At 38.9% G+C, this 16,691-nt stretch overlaps 1 protein-coding gene across 11 annotated transcripts in view; it reads right to left on the bottom strand.

Moving 5' to 3' along the window:
- adgrb1a (adhesion G protein-coupled receptor B1a) overlaps positions 1-16,691 on the bottom strand; it is a 575,895-nt gene that overhangs the window by 265,699 nt on the left and 293,505 nt on the right. For all 11 annotated transcript variants that reach the window (XM_073048159.1, XM_073048205.1, XM_073048135.1 and 8 more), the window contains 2 exons: positions 12,499-12,600; positions 10,094-10,200 (listed from right to left, as the gene is read on the bottom strand). In XM_073048159.1, coding sequence (XP_072904260.1) covers positions 10,094-10,200; positions 12,499-12,600 — 209 coding nt within the window. The remainder of the gene's footprint in view (positions 1-10,093; positions 10,201-12,498; positions 12,601-16,691) is intronic.

Below are 16,691 nucleotides of genomic sequence, written 5' to 3'. Positions count from 1 at the left end.
GTGATGGATTCAGAATGATAGAGACAACAGATGCCAAGAGGGATTAGCTCAACTCTTTCTTGTTTGAGCGGATAGTTTTGTGGCACAGATGTTGCCTCTTGCCTGCCAGTGCCTAAACACTGCCTGGGCTTTGTAGCATTCGGGGATGGGCTGCTGCCTTTGCTGAGGATTTGTGAATTGAAGTGATCATTATCCAATCATGAGTAAACATTCCCCCTTCTGACTTTATTATGCAAGGAGGGTCATTAATGAAGTAGTTGAAGCAACTTGGACTTCGGTCTCTGCCCTTAGGAACTCCTGGGGCTGTGGTGATCAGCTTTTAACAAACATTTTCAACACTGTACTCATCAGAATTCACACCCCCTAGAGTGGAACATGATTACTCTGGAGCTTGCATATACAGTGGCATGCAAAAGTTTGGGCACCCCGGTCAAAATTTCTGTTACTGTGAATAGCTAAGCCGGTAAAAGATGACTTGATTTCCAAAAGGCATAAAGATAAAGATGACACATTTCTTTAACATTTTAAGCAAGATTACTTTTTATTTCCATCTTTTACAGTTTCAAAATAACAAAAAAGGAAACAAGCCCGAAGCAAAAGTTTGGGTACCCTGCATGATCAGTACTTAGTAACACCCCCTTTGGTGAGTATCACAGCTTGTAAATGCTTTCTGTAGCCAGCTAAGAGTATTTCAATACTTGTTTGGGGGATTTTCACCTATTCTTCCTTGCAAAAGGCTTCTAGTTCTGTGAGATTCTTGGGCCATCTTGCATGCACTGCTCTTGAGGTCTATCCACAGATTTTCAATAAAGTTTAGGACAGGGGACCGTGAGGGGCATGGCAAAACCTTCAGCTAGCACCTCTTGAGGTAGTTCATTGTGGATTTTGAGGTGTGTTTAGGATCATTATCCTGTTGTAGAAGCCATCCTCTTTTCATCTTCAGCTCTTTTTTTTACAGACGGTGTGATGTTTGCTTCCAGAATTTGCTGGTATTTAATTGAATTCATTCTTCCCTCTACCAGTGAAATGTTCCCCGTGCCACTGGCTGCAACACAAGCCCAAAGCATGATCGCTCCACCCCCATGCTTCATAGTTGGAGAGGAGTTCTTTTCATGAAATTCTGCACCCCTTTCTCTCTAAACATACCTTTGCTCATTGCGGCCAAAGTTCTATTTTAACTTCATTAGTCCACAGGACTGGTTTCCAAAATGCATCAGGCTTGTTTAAATGTTCCTTTGCAAATGTTCAGGCTTGTTTAAATGTTCCTTCTGACGCTGAACTTTCTGGTGAGGATGCAGGAAAGGTTTTCTTCTGATGACTCTTCCATGAAGGTCATATTTGTGCAGGTGTCACTGCACAGTAGAACACAGTAGACCACTGCAGAGTCTGCTAAATCTTAGAAACATAGAAAACCTGCAGTACAACACAGGCCCTTCAACCCACAAAGTTGTGCCGAACATGTCCCTACCTTAGAAATTACTAGGCTTACCTATAGCCCTCTGTTGTACTAAGTTCTATGTACCTATCTAAAAGCCTCTTAAAAGACTCTATCATATCTCCCTCCACCACAGTTGCTGGCAGCCCATTCCACGCACTCACCACTCTCTTAGTAAAAAACTTATCATTGACATCTCCTCTGTCCCTACTCCCAAGCATCTTAAACTTGTGTCCTCTTGTGGCAACCATTTCAGCCCTGGGAAAAAGCCTCTGACTATCCGCACGATCAATGCCTCTCATCATCTTATACACCTCTATCAGGTCACCTCTCACCTTCCTTCACCCCAAGGTCCTGAAGGTCTTTTGCAGTCAAACGGGGGTTTTGATTTGCCTTTCTAGCGATCCTATGAGCAGTTCTCTTGGAAAGTTTTCTTGGTCTTCCAGACCTCAACTTGACCTCCACCGTTCCTGTTAACTGCCATTTCTTAATTACATTATGAACTGAGGAAACAGCTATCTGAAAACACTTTGCTATCTTCTTATAGCCTTCTCCTGCTTTGTGGGCATCATTTATTTTAATTTTCAGAGTGCTAGGCAGCTGCTTAGAGGTGCCCATGGCGGCTGATTGTTGGGAAAAGGTTTGAGGAGTCAGAGTATTTATAAAGCTTTGAAATTTGCATCACCTGGCCTTTTCTAATGATGACTGTGAACAAGCCATAGCCCTAACAAGCTAATTAAGGTCTGACACCTTGGTAAAAGTTACCTGAGAGCTCAAATCTCTTGGGGTGCCCAAACTTTTGCATGGTGCTCCTTTCCTTCTTTTCATTCTAAAATTGTACAAGGCAAAAATAATACACTAATCTTGCTTAAAATGTTGAAAAGAATGTTTCATCTTTCACTTTATGACTTTTGGAGATCAGTTCATCTTCTACTCACTTAACTATTGACAGTAACAGAAATGTTGACCGGGGTGCCCAAACTTTTGCATACCACTATATATTTTCATTTTTCAGTCATTTATAGTGTTGGCCATGCTTATTTCCAGATTATCTTTTGTTTTGATCAATACTTATGGGAATTGTGCAGCAGCAACCAATAAGGCTTTTATAGCACTTCATTTCACATAGGTGCTAATGGCTATCTGGAATGAGCTGCCAGACCAGGAGGTAAGAGGCAGATATAATTACAACATTGAAAAGGCATTTGGACAGCTATTTAAGTAGGAAAAGTAGATGGATACAAGCCTATGAAAGCAAATGGTTGAGATGGGCCAAAAGGTCTTGCTTTTTTTTTGTTGCATGGATCTATATATTTATTCCAGAGCAGCATAAATCACGCGTGTTTCCATGAAAATATTCCAGCTTAGCTCTGTATACTCAGATCAAGTAGAGTCTGATCAGTGATATCTTTCTTTTTCTTGGAACACCATGTACTAGTGAAGTATATGTACAAAATGCATTTCCTACAATAAGACTAACTCAGGAATTCTTGGCTCCAAATATTATGGAATCTCAATATTATCAGCCACAAACATAGTGGCTGTTGGGCTCAACATAGTCAATGATACATGTACACCTTATAGCTCCTATCTAAAACGACACACATTGAATCATCCACAGTCTTTTCTGCATCACTTTCTGGTTCTTCATTGGTTGCTTTCCTCTCTTGCTAATGCCTGTTATTCCCAGCTCCTTTATCCTCACTTTGTCCTATTCCTTAGCACATGGTCAAACACAAGATTTGAAGCATTCACTAAATCCCCTCAATGCTGCTTCACACTGATGCTTCTCTCACCCTGACCTAGCTCCTAACCTTCCTTTTTCTTCAGTAGACCAACCTATTAATTATTAACCACTCCATAATGTACTGGTTAGGCACAGGAGTACATTCAGCCAGAAACTCATTCCACCGAGATGTAGCACTGAGCATCATAGGAAGTCATTCCTACCTGTGGCCATCAAACTTTACAACTCCTCCCTCGGAGTGTCAGACACCCTGAGCCAATAGGCTGGTCCTGGACTTATTTCCACTTGGCACGATTAACTTATTTTAATTTAATTATTTATAGTTTTATATTGCTATATTTCTACACTATTCTTGGTTGGTGCAGCTGTAACCAAACCCAATTTCCCTCAGGATCAATAAAGTATGTCTGTCTGTCATTTCCACCAGCCTGATCTCTATCCGGAAACATCATAGCTCAGGAGGGCAACTGATCATCTCCAAAACAATGAGAAATTGAAGAGTTGTGAAAACAGCCCAGTCTCCCCACTGTTGATTCTATTTATACCTCCCACTGCTTCGGTGACTCAACAAAAATACTCCAAAACCCTTCTCAGCCCATTCATTCTCTCTTCTCCCTCTTTCATAGAGCAAAAGTTACAATAGCTTGAGAATAGTATCACCAGGATCAAGAATTACCTCCTTCTTGGTATTCTAAAGACTGATTTATACTTGCGCATACGGGCTACGCTGCAGCCTATGCCATAGCCCTGATTTTCACTTCTGTGTCGCTCTACATCGTAGCGAGCGTGCATTGGTGTGTGCCAAAACGCTAGTTGGCGGTGGGCTTTCTATGCCATTGTGTTCAGTTTCTTCATGAGAGACATGGACGAGGAAATGCATTTCAAACATTTTCACATGTCAGCAGGTAGATTTGACAATTTGGTTAATCTGTTTCTTATTGGTGTACGCAACAGCCTACAAACATGGCGGAGAAGAAGCAACTGAAAATGTGTAGGAGGAAATGCAATGCTACCAAGTGGACCAGTCACAGTTGTTGCAGTCTGCGTCGCCATGACAGGTGAGTAACTTTTCTGGAGAGGTGCACGTCATCCTACGTCATAGGGTATAGCGTAGGTACGGCGTAGGTTAGATGCAATGCACAAGTGTAAATCAGCCTTAAGACTACTGAACCTGTATTATGATGAGGATGAAATTTTGATTTCTTAGTCTACCTTGTCAAAACTCTTGCACCTTATTAGTCTGCCTGCACTGCACTGGAACACTATAATCTGCAATCTATTATTTAGTTTTTTTGTCTTTTGTATTGTCTCGATGTACTTATCTATGTAATGGATAGCATGCAAAGAGGAACTTCTGACTGTGTCTCAGTACATGTGACAATAATATTCCAATTGCCAATTACCCGTTGTCCAAGCATTAAGTGAGATGTTACTGAATTTTCAGATGATCTGACACTGCCATCTTAGGGTAACAGAACAGTTCAAAGGTATTAAAAGGTGGGATGTGGAAAAGGGAAAGAGATGAAAGAAAAGTAAAGGAGCTGATAGAGAGGCTGAGGGAACCAAGGCAGAAATAACATGTAGTTAGGAAAACCGGGGAAACTTAGGGGACAGAGATCAAGAGAGAGCACAAGAGAAATCGAAGAAAAATTGGGAAAGGATGAAGGAATTGCATAAAAAGTAGTGATATTAACCCCAGAATTAAGTGAAAGATGGGAATTACAGATGAAGGCAAAGATGGTCAAAAAGTAATGGTGATGACATGAAAGGAAAAACAGCAAGAAAGAAAGAGATGGGGGCCTTGGGGAGAGAAGGGCCAGTGAGATCAAGGGGAGAAAAGAAACCTTAGGCAGAGACTCATTAAGGCCAGCAGCTCTCACATCACAGGCATCCTGTGGCTTTTCTCCCACATAACACAAAATTAAATTAAGGTCGGTAATGTTGGCAGCATGAGTTTTTGTAAAAGATACAGATTACTTCTTAATATAGTTATACCCTGGACAGCAGCACTTATTTATGTGAGTGTTTAGATAATATTTTAATCCCTCTCTGGCTGCAGTCTAGCAACTGAAAATAAAACACGATTTTTCAAAAAGAATGAATGCAAAGTAAAATTAATTTCTGAAATAAATTTTAAGGTTTGCAATTAAATTAGGCACTTATTTACTGTACAAAAGCATTTAATGTCTGATTTTAGTATTATGTTTCTTTCTTCAAAGAAACCCCTTAAGGCATTACAAATTCCGTTAATGCCTTAGGCACTTTAACAATACTATGTTTAATTTAAATCAAAATATAAGCATATTAAAATATGAGTCATTCAAAAAGCTATGACAATAATTGATTAATTGATATACAGAAATTAACAAGAAATATAAGGTCATTAATAAACTCAGGAAGATTTCAATTTCATAGAGTATTTCCAAATGGATGAATTTTAAGTGCATATTTTGGGCTCCCAAGAAATTATTTATGAATTCTACCACAGGCAGAAGCCAGAAAGGTTTTCTTTGCTTTATTTCAATTAAATGAACACCATGATCCATTTCTGGGACAATAAGTATGGAAGGCAATATAAGCAATTTTCTATTTGCTACTTCACCGATAAATTACAGCAATATTATCTAATTTCTTTCAAGCTTTTGACCTGATTTAACAAATGCATCAGTTACAACTGTACCTTCACACTATCTAGTTCAGAAAATTAGTCAACTAGGTTGTGAATGAATATATTACTGTGAAAGAGAATCACAGAAAGGTAGCAGCAGAGGAGAGTGCATTTGGCCCATCGTTCATGCTGATTCTATTCAAAAGCAATTTATCTTACCCCGCTCCTCCGCCTTCTCCCCATGGCTCTGGAAACTGATATACACACACACACACACACACACACATCAAGCCTCTGTCTCTCATTTTTTACATGCAAGGGGCATGATCAGCCCAAACCAACCCCAAAGGAATGGTTCAGGACCATGTATACCCAACTTAATAGACATGGTCTGGTCTGGTCTGATCAGGTTTGCTTGCGTGATTGATTTTAATCACTTACCATCTGCTCTGTATAGCTTATTCATGATTTTAAATATCTTGAACGAATTTCCTTACAACTTCCCCTAATCCAGGAACACCACCAGCTTCTCCAGTCTATCAGAGTAACTAGTCTAGTTTCCCTAGAGTTATTTTTGTAAACCCCTTCTTCACCCTCACTCATACCCTTACATCTTCAAAAGCCTTAATACCCTGAACTGGACATAATCTTTCAATTGTGACCAAACAGGTTCATCATGATTACCTTGCTCTTGTACTTTAAGATAAGATAAAACTTTATTCATCCCAAAGGAAATCATTGTTGCAAAGTTGCTCAGTCAGAAATATATACTTTAAAATACAAAACGTGAGTATTGAGGCATGAAAGAGAATACAATATGTGCATTAAAAAGTAATAGTTCAAAATACAGCTGTGCAATGAAACCATGTACTCATATACTTGAGGAGGAGGAGTTGTAGAGTCTAATAGCCACAGGGAAAAAGGATCTCCTGTGGTGATCAGTGGTGCACCTCGGTGGAATCAGTCTGTTACTGAAGGTGTTCCTCTGTTTGTCCTGTGCGTCACGGAGGGGGTGAGAGGGATTGTCCATAATGCTCCGTAGCTTCTGCAGCATCCTCCCCTCAGACACAACCACCAGGGAATACAGTTCCAACCCCCAGAACAGAACCGGCCTTCCTGACGAGCTTATCGATCTTCTTGGTGTCAGCTGCCCTCACCCTGACACCCGGCAGACTACAGCATAGAACAGAACGCTGGCCACCACTGAGTTGTAGAGCATCTGCAGCGTAGTACTGCAGACATTGAATGACTTCTTTATGCCTCTGTTTATAAAAACACCATAAACTCCTCTGCAGTACAATAAACAATGGTTCATAACCATACAGCTCTGTCACATTTATTTTTTTTTGGCAATTCTTCCAACTGTACTTTTACTTCACGGACTCTAAAATTACTGACAAACCTATTTTTAGTGTGATATGAAACATTCTTGGGCATCAACATACGCCCATAAGTCATCAAAAATTTTCATCAAATTTTCATTAAGATTGTTTTGTATTTAAGATATTCATGCTGACTTTCAAACTGTTTTCTTTTGTTCCCGTTTCTAAAGGATTCTCCACTATCGTGGTTAAACTATTTGGCCTGTGGTGTCAAGTTTATTCATTGAACAGCAGTGTAGCATCTACAGTATCTGCATTTCTCCAGTGTTCGGCCTTTCGCTGTATGCAAGATTATAGCTAGCACCACCACCTAGCAACTTCATATCTATTTGTGTAATTAATTCTGCTGAATGCTGTGTCATATTGCTATTCTCATCCCTGATGTCCAAATATGAAACTGTAACTTTCAACATGAAATCAGAAAATATACCACTATTCATGAGCTTTCTTCAATGACTCAGAATGTTTTGGAACTTATTGAGGATATTAAACCCTTCAGGCCTGCGTTACTTAATGCTGAAGTTATCCAATTAGTCCCACTTCTCTTCCCTCTCCACTTAGCCCTGAAATTTTCTCACTACTAGTACTGACCAGTCTTTAAGCAAGATGCTCCAGATCAGCTTAAATTGCTATTTAAGTTAAATGTGCATCCTCCAATAAATTACCTTGCACTACTGTAAAGAGATTATATTTTCTTAATTGAAACCTTCCATGTTTCCCAGCATATTGATCAAATCTGCTTTTCTCTTTTACACAAAGGAAAACAGCTTTAATTTCTCTAGTCTTTTGGTGGAGTTGGTGTCCTCTATCCCTAGTATCCTTTTGGAACATCCTTCTACACACTCGCCAAAGCTTTGACATCCTTTCTACAGTGTGATCAACATGTACAAACAAGCTGGATGAACTCAGCAGGTCGGGCAGCATCCGTTGAAATGAGCAGTCAACATTTCGAGCCGAGACCCTTTGTCCTGACTCATTTCAACGGATGCTGCCCGACCTGCTGAGTTCATCTAGCTTGTTTGTACATGTTGATTTGACCACAGCATCTGCAGTGTACTTTGTGTTTTCTACGGTGTGAATCCCAGGAGTGCCACAGACTCATCTGGAATCTAATCAGTATTTTATAAAGAATGCTTCTACACATCATCCCTATATTTATAAAAGCAAGGATATCTTTAAAAATAACACTCTGCCATTTTTAAAAGGGTCTCTGCTATTCAATTTTGTGCCATTCAATTGACACTGCTTTCCTATATTCTTGTTATCCAATAAATCATCACACTGCAGATTTCATCAGCACGAGTCTATTCCTCCGGCTACATCGCCACCCTCTTCAAAGTTTATTGCATTTTATGTCATCTCCACGTCATCTACAAACTTTGAAATTATGCCTTCCATACTCATCTAAGTCATAAATAAACAGTTTATCAAGAAAGTACATTTAGTTGACATTACATTTTGTCCACTCTGATAAATTGCTCTTCTATACTACTTTCTGCTATTTAATCATGTATCAGTTTTTTCATCCCATCCAATTATTTTTGTGCACAGCTTTATCAAAAACCCTTTCATAGTCTATATACAAATCATCCTTTCAATATTCTCATTTATCTGCAACTTCACTCATCAAGCAAACTGATCACATAAAATTGACATAAGATAAAAGCAAAGTACTGCAGACACTCTAGATCAGGGGTGGGCAAACTTTTTGCCTCTGTGGGCCGGACCGTGTATTAATGAGCGGACAGTGGGCCAGATAAATGCCATAAAAATTTTGAAATATGGGAATTATCCATTTAAATGCATCTAGTTATGTTTTGCCTCAAATTAATGAATAACGCATGCTAGAAGATCATTTGTGCTTAAGGTTGCCTACCCCTGCTCTAAATCGAAAATAAAAGCAGAGAATGCTGGAAATGTTCAACACGTCAGTCAGCAAAGGTGAAGATAGAAATTCAAAGCTAACTCCTCAGTTCATTGACCTGATATAATAGGTTTAAAATAATGACAGGGCAAGGGAAAGCAGCTAAGGCAAGCAAAGAATAAAAGGAAATCTCTTAGTTAGATTTGGTATTTTAAGTCACTAAATGACAAACTTTTATAAACAAGACAAAAGCACAACTGTCAAAAACAACCAACTTTTTTGATGACAACAGCATCAGAACCAGTAGATGTTATGCAAAAAAAGGTTATGATCTGAAATGGTTAAACACACTTAATGGTTAAACAAAATTGAGGCCACCAGGTGTTAGTATCAAACTGAGACAGGAATAAAATAAATTTGAGTGCTTACCCTTCAGGTTTATTAATATTCTCTGATTAAAATTACCCATTTAAAAATTGGCATTTTGTAAGTATAAGAAGTTTTAATTTGATAATACATCAGTACATGATTTTCTTTTTAAATTTTAGCACACTGTAAAATAAATTCTTCATGGATTCACAGTTTGTCTTTATTCTTCATTATCTGTTGTGATTGATGTTGACTTTCTTGGCATTGATTGCCCATCCTTAGTTGCCTTGGTGATAGGCCTTTCTCTGGCCTAATTTAAAGTCAGTGCTGTTTACCTAGCATTGCAAAATCTCAAACTCTGAGCTACCTTGACTCTATTATTTTATTGAAGCTCTTATGAATGAGGATAGTAAAACAACATGACAGAAAGAAAAATGGGAAAATAAAAATCTCATTGAAGCACAGGTCTGCAGAACAGGTAGAAAAGAAGAAACCTGCCACAGAGATATAGAACAGAAATTCCTTTAACACACACAAAATGCTAGTGGAACGCAGCAGGCCAGGTAGCATTTATAGGAAGAAGTACAGTCGACGTTTCGGGCCGAGACCCTTTGTCAGGAAATTCCTTTACTGGTTAGACAATAGATTAAAACATACCTCACCTCATAGTATAAGACAATGCACATACCTCAGTTTGCAACATCTGGTAGTCATTAGAAACACATTTGGTAAAGCTTGGAGGTTCCCAAAAGGCGATTCCGTCATCATCTAGGAGACAATTTCTCAGGATTATTCCTGAGAACATCAAGATATTTAGTTGTGGTATTTTTCTATAACAGCATTTGGCAAAAAAACTACAAGTAGCATTGATAATGAACAATTCTATTAACAAATATTCAAAGTCCTTCCTGTTTACATGCAGGATTTAGTCCATTCATTAATAGGCTGAACCAGCCGAGAAGATGAAACTTGGCAAGAATGTGTCAAAGGTCTGTACCGTGCACCGGATCCGGGTTGTTAATTTTATCTTACATTGTCCAAGTAATAGACTCTTAATTACTAATCTGAGATCCATTCTTTCTCCAAACTAAGTAATGATTCAAGGGAAATTGAAATGAATAGCAGGTTTCTTCAGTTGTGAAGCAACATAAACAACTAGGAAAAAATCATGATATACTGCAGCTTAGTTCTTACATTGAGATCTAAAGATCAAGTGGTTTATACATTCTGTTCTTCTTCTCCTTTCCGTTTTCTACTCAAAACTAAATGACCTTGATCTTTTTGTTGCCCTTTGCTCCAATGTTTCTTCATTTAATTTTTTTCTGAATAAATTATTTTGTGCCCTTTTGGTTTACATATGATTCGGGTGGGATAATTTGATTGTCTCATGATATATTTAGTAAATGGCATTCTGTTTTATTACACTGTCAGATTTATGAAAAGTTTACAGATTTTTTTTACCTGAAATGTCAATAATTCTCTCCAACAATTTAAAATCTTTTCTCATTTCCAGATGCAACACACACCCATGAGGTATGTCACCAGTGGTGGCTTTCTATGAGCGTGATTAACATTTTAATCCCCTCGTAATGTACAAGCACATTAAACATATTGAAATTTAGTATTGATATGTGGTATTCAAAAACACAGATGTTTATCAAACAGAAGAAAATCTGCAGATGCTGGAAATCCAAGCAACACAAAATGCTGGAGGAACTCAGCAGGCTAGCAACATCTATGGAAAAGATACAGTCGACGTTTCGGGCCGAGGCCCTTCTGCAGGGCTGATTAATAAGCTGATTGGTAAGTATATAAAGGCCAAGCATTCAGAGGACACACCACAATTAATAGTACACTGATAATATCTCCTAGTATAGTGATGAAATGTTTGCAAGAAAATTGCCAAGGCTGGAGAACACCTCAGCCCAACCATCAACCACCTGAGCTACACATTTTCTGAATTATTCAAACATACTTTTAATGTTCAGTAGGAGGTAAAATCTCTCAGTGGCCATTAGGAGGGAATGAAGCACAGAGGTGAGTGCTTAGCCCCCTGCTCTACTTGCTTGACACTTACGACTATGTGACTAAGTACAGCTCCAACACCATATACAAGTTTACTGATGACACTACTGTAGTGGACCGTATCAAAGGTGGTGATGAATCAATATACAGAAGGGAGACTGAAAACTCAGCTGAGTGGTGTTATAACAATAACATCAGTCAATGTCAACAAGACCAAGAAACTGATTGTAGACTTCAGGAGAGGGAAACCAGAGGTCCGTGAGCCAGTACTCATTGGAAGATCAGAGGTGGAGAGGGTCAGTAATTTTACATTCCTTCTTGGATGTCACCATCTCAGAGGACAGGTCCTGGACCCATCATATAAATATCATTGCAAAGAAAGCACACCAGTGCCTCCACTTTCTCAGGAGTCTGCGGAGATTCGGTATGTCATCAAAAAACCTTAACAGACTTTTATAGATGTATGTTGGAAAGTGTACTGACTGGCTGCACTATGGCCTGGTATAGGAACACCAATGCCTTTGAGCAAAATATCCTATAAAAGATAGTGGATTTGGCCCAGTTCGCCATGGGTAAAGCCCCCCAAGCATTGTTTACATCTACATGAAACTTTGCCATAGAAAAGGAGCATCCATTATCAAAGATCTTCACCACCCAGGCCATGCTCTTTTCTCACTGCTGCCATCAGGTGGAAGGTACAAGTGCCTCAGGATTCACACCACCGGGTTTAAGAACAGTTACTACCCCTCAACCATCAGGCTCTTGAACAAAAAGGAATAACTACACTCATTCTATTTCTGATGTTCCCACAACCAATGGCCTCACTTTAAGGACTCTTTATCTTGCTATTTCATGCTCTTGTTATTTATTGCTATTTATTTATATTTGTACTTGTACTGCTTGTTGTTCTTTGATCCTGTTTACAGTTACTGTTATATAATTTGCTAAGTATCCCCACGGGAAAAATAATCTCAGAGTTGTATGTGGTGACATGTATGTACTCTGATAGTAAATTTTACTTTGAACTTTGAAGCTTCTTCCCAGCTAATTCCTGCCAGCAATAATTACCTGCAGCACTTGGAGGGCAGTTAACCACTGCAGATTCGCCTGCTGCTGTCTTTGTCCACACCATTGAGTTGTAATTTTCTTCCTGACAGTATTCATGAGGTTCTGAATCAAAAAGATTGTGTCATGGTTAATGTGAATTCATTTTGATAAGCTCCAATATTAAGATGTACCATACAGCAAAAGGAAAACAGAAAGATTTGATTGTTATTTAAGAAGAATCTCTTGATCTCAAACCCTAATGAATTTAAGTTTGATCAGAATATTGCTGAACATCATATCAACTGAATGTTCCAGATACTGTAAATCTGAAATAAAAAGAGAAAATGCTGAAAATACTCCATAGGTCAGAGGACAAAGGGTGAAGTAGTAATCAGTTAATACTTGGAAATGTTGGAGATGAGCTAGATTTAAGATGCAGAACAAGGGGGGAAAGGGGAGGATAAACAAAAAGTACAATGTGATTGCAGGAAAATGAATAATGAAATATGGTCTCTGCAAATTTCACTGAGAATAAACCAACAATAGTAATGTGAAGCATACATAAGAACAACAGGATCATTATATGAAATTGCAAAGCTATATTTCATTATGAGTTTTCATTAGGACCCTTCAAAAGGTGATGCCTCACCTTAAATATATGAAAGCTATATTTCATTAGGACCTCCCCTGCATCCAGGACACCTTCAAAAGGTGATGCCTCAAAAAGGTGGCATCCATCATTAAAGACCTCCATCACCCAGAACATGCCCTCTTCTTATTGCTACCATCAAGGAGGAAGTACAGGAGCCTGAAGACACACATTCAATATTTCATGAACAGCTTCTTCCCTTCTACCATCAAACGTCTGAATGGATAATGAACCCATGAACACTACCTCCATATTTTCCCTTTCTTTTTGCAGTACTTATTTAATTTTCTTTTTAACATGCACTTCTTATTAAAATTTATAGTTTTTGTTATTATGTATTGCAATGTACTGCTGCACCAAACAACAAATTTCACAACATATGCCAGTGATTCTAAACCTGATTCTGAGAATGTTGAGTCTATAAGGCTGCAACGTACATAATCATAAGACAAGGTGTTATTCCTCACAACCTGGTGGGATAGGTTTGCTAGTAAAATATAGAATAATCCAAGCGAGATCAGATGAAACAGCATGATCGTGGAAACTTGAGGCCATTTCTGTGGAATAATATTCCACAAAACGATTGCTGAATCTGCTTTTGGTTTCCCTGACGTGCATTTTTCAGTGAAATGTTCATTGTGGGTGTGGTCACAAGTCTGTTCCATGTGGCCAACTACCCCAGAGTATTTTACTGTATCATGTTTGCAGGATCAGGTGACAGTGAATAACAATATTAACCCAGAAAGTGAAATTTATAGAATCAGAGGTCGATTATGAAAAACTACCTGTCTTGTTTAGAACCATACCTAAGGAAATAGCTTGAATTTAATTTGAGACTATGACAGATAGGCTCTTATTTGTACTCATTAAGACGCTTGGAATTAACACAGCACAATTGAAGAACAACAGACAATCACGCCAATCAATCTTTGTGCCTTGTTGAACTTCCCAGCAGAATGTCAGTGCCATAGAAGTAATCAGAAACTTCTGTGACACACTGGCTTGGAAAAGTAGATGTCAACACATCAAAATTCACGGCAAATACAGGCTTGCAATAGAACAAATTTTAGAAATGACTTTAAATAAGAACAATGCATCTGCAGATTATCTGCATACTAATTCTGCAACATGATCAGTATGCTAATTTACAATAGAAACTCTTCTCAGATCTGTATTCACGAGAGAGTGTATCAGAACATTAAATATTCTCTGGGTATTGAGGAATGAAGGGAGATGTAGACGTGGCAGTCATGGTGTTTACAAAAAACATGGTCCTCGAGGGTCTGACCTTAATGCAATCAAAAATATTGCACCCAACACTGCCCATTTTGCTTTGGTGAAGCTGAGTGTGCATTTCTGTGCAACCTAATGTCAGCCAGAATATTTCCCTCAAACTGGTGCAGGCAACCAGTGCAATAAGATCAATACCAGAAAAGCTTACTGCACAAGGGTGAAGTATGTTTTAAGATGAGAGTGAGAAACCCTTTAGAGCAAATATCACAAGGAAAACAACACTTAACCCTCTACCCAGCACACTGTTACAGTAATTAAAGTTACTCTGTACAGAATATAGAGTCATTGAACACTACAGCACAGAAATAGGCCCATCTAGTCTGTGCTGAACCATTAATCTGCCTAGTCCCAGACCTGGACCATAGCCCTCCATACTCCTCTCATCCACGTACCTGTCCAAATTTTTCTTAATTGTTGAAATTGGCCTCATATCCACTACTTGTGCTGGCAATTTGTTCGACACTCTCACCACCCTCTGAGTGAATAAGCTCCCCCTCAAGTTTCCCTTAAATATTTCATCTAGCAACCTTAACCTATGACCTCTAGTTGTAGTCTCAGTGCAAAAAGCCTGCTTGAACTTTACCCTATCCAAAACCCTCATAGCTTTGAATACCTCTATCAAATCTCCCCTCAATCTTCAACGTTTTAGGGAATAAAGACCTAGCCTATTCAACCTTCCCTCTACTCAGGTCCACAAATCTCAGCAGCATCCTTGTAAATTTTCTCTGCACTTTTTCAATCTTATTTATATCATTCCTGCGGGTAGGTGTGCTATTTCAGTCACAATGCTCCAAATTAGGCCTCACCAACGTCTTATACAATTTCAACATAATGTCCCAAATACTGTACTCAGGACATTGATTTATGAAGGCCAATGTGCCCAAAGCTTTCTGTACTATGCTATCTACCTGTATGCCACTTTCAAGGAATTGTGGATCTGTATTCCTAGATCCCTCCATCCTATCACACTCACTACTACCGTTCTACTGCTCATCATGTAAGACCTACTCTAGTTGGTTCTCCCAAAATGCAACACCTCACACTTGTCTGCATTAAATTCAATCTGTCATTGCTCAACCTTTTTTTTCCAGCTGGTCCAGATTCTACTGCAAGCTTTGATGGTTTTCCTCGCAGTCCACTACACCCCCAATCTCGGTGTCATCCACGAATTTGCTGATCCAGTTTACCACACTATCATCCACATTGATACAATAAGTTGCACTTTTAGCTTTTGCCTTCCAAAAAGGATACCAAGAAAATCGTCCATTTGTCAGCTGTTTCCAAAGATCTGTGATTACCACGGTAGGAAGACAAACCTAAGGCTTTAGCTTGCAATTGCTGTGCAGCAGCTTAATTTGAACATAAATGCCTTTAAGTTTATGGATCCAGGTGCGATATAATAAACCTCTGGAATAAGCACAGTTGGAAAAGATGCTGAAGTCTGATTAAGTTACATACAATTCTTTTTTTCTTTATAACATCAGTCCATCACCAGCCCGGCTCAGAGCGAATAAAATATCTTGCTCTGAATGTACTGTTACGTACCCGTGACACGTGACAGTGGTACCCTTGTCACGTGACTGGGGTTGAAGTTATACTGGACATGAGGTAATGGTGGAGTGATGTCATTTTCCCGCCAGTAGAGGTCATGTGACAGGTTTTTTTCTACAGGGTATAAAAGGGAGACCCACCCTGTCAGGTGGGGCAGTTCGTGGCAGGATTTGCCAAGATGACTTCATGTTACTGTGTGATTTAATGTGATGACGCAGTTTAGTTGAAAATGAAGTTTTATATAATGCCTAAAGTTTAAAAGGTCAGAGCCAACGGTTTCTTTGCTAAAGGAGAGTGAAGTTTGGAAAAATGGAGATCAAGAAATATCGATTTTCGATGGATTGACTTCGACCTTGTGTGATCCTCATTCGGAAGGATTTCGTTTACTATTCTCATGATAGTCTCCGCTGGAAAAAGCGGGAGATTGAGAATATTGTGGAAGGAAGGTCAGTCACTTTAAGCTGTTATATTTAATAAAATTCGACGTGGGAGTTCGACGCTGGGAATCGAAGGACATCGACGTGGAAGAGAATTTACATCGCTTTAAAAAGTCTCTCCTTTTAAAAGTACCGTGAGCTTTTGAACTGTCGGCATATCGTTCTTTGAACTGTTTTCATTCGGCAATTCGCTTTGGAGAACTGTTTTTTTCAATACTACTTTAAAGACTGTTTGAGACTGCAAAGCTATTAAGAACTGTCTGACCAGCTGTCAGCAGCTGAGC

This window comes from Hemitrygon akajei, chromosome 1, assembly GCF_048418815.1.
Source record: "Hemitrygon akajei chromosome 1, sHemAka1.3, whole genome shotgun sequence".
NCBI classification, from domain to species: Eukaryota; Metazoa; Chordata; class Chondrichthyes; order Myliobatiformes; family Dasyatidae; genus Hemitrygon; species Hemitrygon akajei.
Note: the sequence above shows the minus strand (reverse complement) of the source record. Positions and strands in the feature narration are given on the sequence as shown.